This window comes from Crocodylus porosus, unplaced genomic scaffold, assembly GCF_001723895.1.
Source record: "Crocodylus porosus isolate Cpor-Errol unplaced genomic scaffold, CroPor_comp1, whole genome shotgun sequence".
Taxonomy (NCBI): domain Eukaryota; kingdom Metazoa; phylum Chordata; order Crocodylia; family Crocodylidae; genus Crocodylus; species Crocodylus porosus.
Genome location: NW_017728910.1, coordinates 4,444,906 through 4,454,298, shown reverse-complemented (window position 1 = coordinate 4,454,298; position 9,393 = coordinate 4,444,906). Strand labels below are relative to the sequence as shown.

The 9,393-nt window shown below is 35.5% G+C and overlaps 1 protein-coding gene across 1 annotated transcript in view; it reads right to left on the bottom strand.

Annotated features, from left to right (window-relative positions):
• Nucleotides 1-1,989: 1,989 nt before the first annotated feature.
• The window catches only part of GMPS (guanine monophosphate synthase), a gene marked incomplete at its 5' end in the record, with an annotated part of 50,588 nt that continues 43,184 nt past the window's right edge, over nucleotides 1,990-9,393 (bottom strand). The window contains 3 exons of the mRNA XM_019532509.1: nucleotides 1,990-5,320; nucleotides 6,916-7,088; nucleotides 7,481-7,611. Of these exons, the coding sequence (XP_019388054.1) occupies nucleotides 5,219-5,320; nucleotides 6,916-7,088; nucleotides 7,481-7,611 (406 nt within the window). The remainder of the gene's footprint in view (nucleotides 5,321-6,915; nucleotides 7,089-7,480; nucleotides 7,612-9,393) is intronic.

The following is a 9,393-nucleotide window of genomic DNA, read 5'->3' as shown; positions in this document are numbered from 1 at the left end:
AACAGCCTAATTCACAGAACCAAGAATCAAGCCGACGCAAAACATTCCGGGTGTTGCATGCTTCAGCCACTAGCTGGTTTTAGTTCTTTCCAAAGATTTGCTTAAAAACAGGGCTCCTCAGGGCAAAGCCCTCTGGATCATCAGAATATTGATATTCTGACCCACATCACAGGCCTAAGTTGCAAACTTTTCAATAAAGAAAAAACCCATAACAGTGTAGACAAGTAGAAAGAATGTATTGGTCTGCATCTCAAGTAAACAGAAGCCCTAACACTAAATTTTAACCTGCATACAGTAGCTGAAGACAGGCTTATACCTAACAAGCTACTGAGCACAGGCAAGTGCTGAATGAAATGAAGATTTACATACTCAAATCACTGTTCTCACAGTACTGTTCATAAGGAAAGGGGATAATTTAACAAGCAGCACATTTTATAAACCAAGGAATATATTATATACAAGAAAGCCCTACTGCATGATTTTTACCAAGTTTGCAAACCATTACTATCATCTTACTTAAATCTCCATTAATAAAACCTCTCTCAACACTTTCTAAATTACTTATCTCTATGTAAACCAAGGAACCACAAACATATCTTTATTTTGTATTCCTCCTCAGTGGTTTTGTGACAGAATTTAACTTTACATTTGCCTATTATAGCCAGTTTATAGATGAGGATCCTGCCTGTATAGTTACCAACTGATCCCATAAAAATATGATACAAGTTTAAGGCATTAGGATTGGTTTTTACATATTTTTAGAAACAAATCTTCAACTCTTAAACAATTCACATATAATTTAGTAGATTTCCTTAGAAAACAAAATGATATGAAGAATTGTATGGTTACAAGTTATTTCTACAATTGTGTTAACACCATTTTGTTATTCTTTAGACCACACAGTCCTTCCTCTGTCTAGGAATACCTTGGTAAAGGGTTAGTTAGCAGAGCAACAGTAGTTTTTCCTTTTAGCACTGGTACCAATAAAAGTAACAATTTATAATTGAGGGCATACAAGGATAGTAATGCAGAGAAGTTTTTGTAAGGAATCTTGGCAGGAATGACTCAGTGGTCTAAGCACTGGTTACATTGTAACCTCCTCAGGATACAGGTCTTCTATCATATAAATCAGAGTGCACTGCATATTTAAAAAAAGAAAAAAAAGTTTGAAACATTTATGGTGCCACTGGAACTACAGATTGAAATCTATGCAGGATTCTTCACACCTCCTGCCTCCAAGATACATTTTAGGAGATACTATGCCATTGGAAAATGAATGATCAATACTTGTATGCTAGCTACATAAATAGATTCACAGCATGCATGCCTTAAAATAATTCATTCTAAAAAGAGAGAGAGAGAGAGAGAGGGAGAGAAAGAAATGATCAAATGCTTTATGTTCATCTGTGCTATTTAATGCTGGTCACAGCAAGCGCTTAAAATTGCATGAGGAGATGCATGTTGTGTGCAGAATAATTTCAGTCATCTTCAAAGTCCCTCCTTCCTATACCCCAGGGGACTATCTACATGAAGAACTCATCCTGTAAATTATTAAATTCATAGACTGTTCACTAGATATTCATAATTGAGCAAGATCGGGGGTGGCACCATCAACTAATTTTTACTACAAACAACCGTAACTAGAATTTCACCCTTGAGAATCTACAAAGCAATATGAAAATGTTACCAATCTTACTAACAGGTAAGATTCGATTCATATCTAATGCTACTGGAAAATTCAGGACTAATTTATATGATGCTTTTAACCCAAGTCCTCACTCAGAATGCGACTATTAGCAATTAGCCACAAATAACTGAAGGAAATCTGATGCATCTTACAAAAGGCGTTGGCCTTAAAAGAGATGTACCCCGTGCCAAGTCTTCTGTAAAAATGTAGTTTCATAGCTGTTTCCCCCCCCCACACTCAAAATAAATGGTCCAACTCACAATAAAATTCTTACTTCATAGACCTAAAAAATAAATCACACAAATATTTAAACATAATAGTTTTATTTGTGGATAAAAATTAAGGCTCACAGTACTTTATAATTTCACAAGCAGAAAATCTTAAAAATTGAGAATGATGGGAAGTACCCAAATACAAATTCCTCTTTAAATGTTGACATGTCTCTCTGAAGATCTGAAGTGAACGAGGCAGCTACACTTATGGTTTTGGTAAGCTATTCCATAAATTTATTTTCAACTTTGTGATAAAGTGTTATGTTCCTCTCCGCCATTAGGCCGTGTATATACGTGGATTCCATAAAATATATTCAAGAACTGTTGGGAGGACCCATGTCAACCACACTAAGAATAACCCAATGCTTCAGAAATGTACAGCACAAAAATGCAGGAATATTTTAAGCCTCAAGAATTTTATTTTGATAAGACATTTGGTTTATACTGCAGTATTTTGACCTAAAGAACTTGAGTATTTATTTTTCAGTTTTAAAAGGGGGAAGAAATATTCCTGAAAAGCATGGGGATTGTTGTCTAGCTCCACTTTATTAATGAAGACCTGAAAAGCAACCTACCACAATCAAAGTGTACCAGCTTTAATACACGCACTGCATACAGGGATATATACTATACCTGTTGTTGAGATTAAACTTTTATGACAGTTTGACTTCCCAATATCTGACATGCAGCAAACATTAGAAATAATCTGTTCAAATATTCTGTCAAACACTTAAGGGTGAAGTCAGATGAAAGTGCTACGGACATAGAACTGTGTATTATATAGGTCTCTGAACTGCCTTATGAGGCTACATATACATATATAGTCTCATAATATATATTATACACACACGCAAGTGAGAAAAAGCCTTACTCTTAAATTAAGAGATATTCTCTAATTCTGATAATAATCCTTCTTCATTTTCCCTTGTTTGCTGGCAAAGTCTAATTTAGCAGGGCATTCACAGAGCTGGTGGCAGCTGCAATACTAGCGAGTTTACTCACGATAAGCAATGAAGGATATGTAATTAAAGACATACCCTCTTTTGCACACCAAATTGTGAATGTCCTACTTGTGCTTGTAACACATTATGCATGAGACAGTACCAATCATGAAAATAACCATCCTCAAAAGTTAAAAATATAGTACAAGGACAATTTCATCATTTTTTTTAAAATTCAACTACCAGAGAATTTGGACTGGTTGTTTTGAATAGAACCATAAAAGGTTTAAAATATTTTGTCACACTGAATATCTGTTAATTTTTAGTCATTCAAATTACTCTGATTTGAGTTTTTACAGATCAGATTCTGATAATGTTACATTACATATATACAAAATAAAGTTAGTAATTATATAATACCTCACCTACACAGCAGTGTCCATTTAAAGAGCTCAACTTTTCTGGAAGAATGGGTGTTCTATTATATCCAAGTGAGACAACTGAAGCATGTTGGAAGTTAAGTTTACACAACTTCCCTGTGGTTTTTGAAGAGGCTGGTAGCAGAGTTGGGACAGGACATCAAATCATATGCTCTGGCCTCTAAAGCCTGTTGCCTTCCTTCTGGTTGTATCTAAGTCAAGTAGCCACAAGAATTTTCAAAAAGCTGGAAGAGCTGCAATGATATACCACCCTGTATGATGCACAACACTCAGCTGGCTTAGGCAAGAGCACATTAGGTACAGCTGACTTGTTCTAAAAAATAAAGATGAAAAACTGATTTTTTACAATATGTTTGTGCACCAATACTAAAAATGGAGAAATTGTGCAATCAGAATATCATGTTAAACATTTATCCACTATTATTCCAGTTCAAGAATCTATATAAGGAAAAATGTCTTATGAATTCTCATGCCTTATAGAATATATTCAACAAATATAACCTTATTTTTATGGGGTTTGGTTATTTCACAGCTGAATGAAATACAACCGTTTAAAAAAAAAAAAAAAGTCATTCAAGAAAATGAACCTGACTACGTAATTAAGGTTCTAGCCCTGCACGTACCTAGTAAAGCTGCTCAGGTCAGGACCTTCCATAGCTATAAAAATAAACACTTACAAAAAGAGGACTGCAACTAGACCCGAGTAATCAAAAAACTTGACTTTTAGCCAAGACGTATTAGAGAAGCACAGGTAGGGTTTGATGTTAATCACACCCTTTATACAAGTTATTGCTGACTTTACTAAATAAACCGCAGTACATAAAGGACTGCATTAATCTGTATTCTGACTGGCTAAATCACCTCCACTGAAGTAACTCTACACTAAATGAGATGCTAATCTTTAAAAACAACCCAAAAAAACCAAAGAAACTAGATACAACATATACAAATATTTCCCCATAAAAAACAAAATTTCTAGGAAACAAACTTCAAAATATAAACAAAAGCACTTGGCCAAGCCATGGAACAGGGGGTTGATCATTGTGTAGGGGTCTGAAATTGAAAACTTAAGCTATGATTTAAAGATCTGGGGTTTCTGACAAGCCATTTAAAATTTTACTCCCATTATTACCATTTTTTCTGGACACTGCAGACTTAAATATCGTCTGCAATTTTATATATGTATATACAAGTTAAGTGTATATCAAAGTTTGATGAGACGTGTTTGTCACCTATATACATGTTTAATCTTACAAAGAGCAATGGAAAGAGTGAGCACAGAAAGATGGAAGGTCATTTCATATTACTTTAGCATCACTCTTTTGGAATTCAATATTATTGCCATGGGCTAATACTTCAAACAGTACATAACAGGCTTAACAGTACACAACAAACAGATACACATTAATTCCACAACTCAACAGTACCCACTATTCCATTTGGCAAAATATTTATTTATAATAAATCTGTTCAAAAGCAGTTGGTCACATTAAGTATCCATATTACATTTTTAGGCCGTAACAATGAGTTTGTTAAAAGTAAAACTGTCCCTTACACAGTGTACAAAAACAAAGAGACATTGAAATGACAGTAACAATAAAACACATGAAAACAGGGAGAATCAGTAAGACAAAAAGGCAAAAGCAATATGAATTCATCTGCGCACAGGCAATGCTGCCATGATTATTTACCCGTACAAATCCTCAGCCCCACATAGTTATGCCCAACAGCTCTTAATTGCAGATTTATGCTCCAGGAGAGGAATCAGATGTGATGTAGCAGCTCCAGTCACTTTTCACAGTACTGCATGTCAACACTGGGAATGGTTTCTGATATAATTTAAACTGCATACAGTACTTTAATAGAAAAAAAAGTTAATTACTCCCACTCAGTAGTTCCTGGCGGTTTTGATGTCAAATCATACATCACCCGAGAAATACCAGGAATCTTTTTAATTTCTGTCACCATTTTCAACACAACCTGTGATTAAGAGAAAAAAAGACAATACTTGATGCAACAGACTTTGGAAAAAATGGTACCCAAGAAAAATGGAAACATTTAAAATGTTTAAAAATTTTCTTTCCTAAGGCAGGTTGCAGGCAAAACAGAGAAACCTACAAACTATTAAGTTATTAGTAAGAACCAAATAAATTATCCCAGCACTTAATTTGCGGCCATCCTACAATTAAGGCTTCCACTTTGTAACAGCAATAAAAAAAATGGATGCATCTTTTCTTACTAGAAAAGTAATTTTTAAAATGTTAAACAGTAGCAGTTTAGGTACCTGTAATACACTACAGAATTAACCTTGAGCAAACTACAAAATATAGAATGTATTCTTTACCCATTACCTCCAGTAAAGCCCACTATCCCATAAAAACAGAAGGCTTAGTAAGGTGGTGAACTCTGTATATTAATAAATAACAACAGTTGGAACAGGGTAGTTTCAAGAAGAAAAAAATTTTCTCCATTGGGAGCCACCTGCCCTCTGGAGTTCATATCTAGTTATTAACAGGAGTGTTCCATACTGGGTATTAAAACAGCAATTTGTTAATTCTATAGGAAAGTCTTATTGTCTTCACAGAATGAGAAGTCTCCATATAATTTCTATAATTTGAAGCAGAGACCGTAAAGTCATATTTTAAATCTCAGTATTTTCTTACTGCATGTGGCAAATTAAAGGTACAGAATGATGCAACTACTCAGCACAGCTTGCTTAGAGCCCATGAGACTTTAAGCAACCATAATTATTTTTTTCCTATATGTATACATTTCATCCACAGTTAATGCTATTTTATTAGTGATACTACACAATATTGTGACAACGAAGCTATACATAAAATGCACCTTTCAAGAATATATTAGAGAATTATACTCCCAATGAAGACAAACTTCAATTTTGTACATTCCAACAGTTAAAAAAGTGGAAACCTCTGAAACATCTCTTCTTGAAAGCCCATTTAAAAGGCCTTTCTGAACATTAAATAGTTTACACTCAGAGTTACGTTGTACTGATTAGACAGAAAGAGTTTATAAACAATGTTTTAAGTGTGAATTATCAATGAAATAATAACAGATCCTTAAGAAAGTGAAACCTCAAAGTAAGGGCGACAACACTACTCACATGTAGTACATTTTTTAAACAAAAGTTCAAACACATTATGGGAATGACCAAAATTTGGAAAAGCTTGTAATTTGGGCTCCTAAATCCTGATTAGGCACTTAAATAGAAGCCAACATTTTGAAAGAACTGAGTATCTGCAGCTTTCAAGTCAGATCAGCTGGTACCAGGGACACTCAGTTTTGAAAAAAGGTAGGCTACTGATAATTAGTGACTTAATCACCTAGCTTTATGCACTCAACCTCAAAAATATTACCGGTTTCCTCTAAAACAGAGCATAAAAATCAGACAAAATAAGCAGCTGTCAAATACCGAAGAGAACTTACCAAAAACTTAAAAGATACAAAATCACCTGAGGCCAGGAGGAGAGGAGAGGGAGAAAGACAACTGAAGGCCTTTTCCACATTCCCAAGCCACACCAGAAAAACAAAACTAAAAACAAAAGAAATATTACCTCTTCTGGAATCTCATTACCAGGAGTTGCTGCAATACCAGTCATGAAGTCACTAGTAATAAAGGTTCGAATAACCACAGATCTCTGACAGGAAGGCTGCTTCTGAAGGGGGTCTCGGTCAAAATGCAATGGCGTCAGAATTATTGGCATTTGGCTGATTTTTCCGGCATAACCTTAAGGAAAGTGGTGATAAAGAGGTTTAGTTAAACATATTTATTAGTTACCAGTATAGTGTTTTATAGCACCTCTTAAACATTGAATATTTGGTTACAAAGTAAATCTTGGAAGGTGCAAGAGAAGGAAATGGTTACCAAAACCTGAAATCACATTTAAGGTGTTATCATACAATGACATTAAATTGCTTTCAGCAGTGTTTTCTGTACAGTGAAAAAGTGGAGATTCTGTTTAATTCATTCCATTAGGATTCTATCTAGCAATTTATGCCATGCATTTCTCAGTGTTTAAAAGAAAAGTATGCCATCTTACTAAGTAATGTTGTTTTGAAGAGAAACAGCACTAATTCCTGCAACTAGTATACCGGACTGGATTAAGGCTGAATGCTTACCAGACTCCCTGAGAATATTATGAGCCTCAAAATCAGCTTGGCGTAAAGTACTGAGAACTCCTGTGGTCAGGAAAGTAGGTGTTACATCTGTAGGAGGTTCTTTGACTGGCGGACCAAACACATAGACAACTCTGGGAAGACAAAGAAATTGTAGGAAAATATACTATACTGCACACCTAAGGAATAAAATAGGGACCTTGCAGACTGTGTTGTAAGGAATATCATATGACGAAGAAACAAACTAGGGACATTTACTTTAGGAGTGTATCCGCTACGCAGAAGTCAACTAAAACTATTCAAATTTCCATATACCCAATATATGCATTTGTATTATTTTAAATATAGTTTTATGCATTTTACATCTCTTAGAGAATGGTAACTTTTTGGCTTGCTTTCTTACTCCTTTCAAATAAATAAAAATAGCCAGTTACTGATGTACAATATTACCCATTCACTGAGGTTATTTGAAGTATTTTATACTTTTTAGCCAATATCAGTGAAAGTTACTGCCATTCCAATAATGCTATTTAATAAGCGTTCTAAAACTTATTTTCACTGCTTCAGGAGACTACCTCCTTACAGAGTCTTTTGAAATCTCACAGTTTGAGAAAATAATGCCCTACTACAAAAGCATGACTACATCACTATTTAAAATCTTGAGAGGATTATATTACATTAAATAATTCAAACTGGTTATTAACACTGACTTCCATGTAGGTACCATATTAAAAAAGTAATACATGTATTGGATGAACTTCATAAAATATAAAAAAAAAAAAAAAAAGAGAAACTTGTGTACTACAGAATATTTTATGGATAGCCTGTAATAACTAAAGTCTCCAGGAAGAAAAGGTAAGAGAAAAACTCCTCCTTAGAACAGGTGACAAATTTCAGTTTGGGTGTTGTTCTCCATTTTTAGTGTATGTTGTTTAGACATGCATAGTTTTAAGCATCAGGCCAGATCAGGCCTTTTCATAGTGTTATCTGGCCTGTGGGGCTCCCCATGGGTCTGGAAATTTAAAGTCAGGGAGCAGTACTATTGCTCTCCTAACTGCCGGGTTCCCAAACCAATCCATGGGGAGCCCTGGGCACTGGATCTAGCTCCTGATCCTGCCAATCCTGGCGCACACTAGCCCCCCCCCCAGGACCCAATCCCAGCATGGGCGGGGGCAAGCAGGGATGGCACCAGGCCTGCAGACAGCATGATGCAGCCTACAGACAGGCTCTGTGCCACCTATCTGACCTAGACAGCCGAAAGATTTCTCTCTCTCTTTTGGATACATATACAACAGGCAAAACTAAAATGGGTCTAAAGCTCAAAACATGGGCAAAAATGCATTTGTACAGTTCTATCTGTTTGGTTACAGAACACAAAAATCTGTAAAACTTAAAAAGGTCAGGAAGCTAAATGCTGTATTTCAGCGTACTACTCAAAATGTCAGCTGCCTTATCTCCCTTTAAAGCCCCAATAAAACATAAAAGGAAAAAGATTAGAACCTTGTTCTGGGTACCACACAACATCGAAAAAGATACAATATTCCACAATACACTCTATAAGAAGGATATTACACCCTGAAATCCAAGCTAAAACAACATTAAGGGCACCCGTACCTGAGCACAGAGGCTTCTCCAGTGCACTGGAATTCCAGCGTGTCCCAGCAGACTCGATAAATCAAGTCTGCTGGAGTTTGGCAACTGAATTCACAATGATCATATAGGTTTTAGTTCAAGCACCCCTGCCACCATTTTTAAGCATGGGGACACTGTGTGAGTTCATGCTGAATTGTATAAGGACTGAATTAAGCACAGGCTCAGACCTGGATGTTCAATTTAAAACTTTTATTGTTTCACAAAGTCATAAACTAAGGAGGTCTGTTGGTTCACAAGGTTCTCAAATCAAGCCCTTGCTTTCT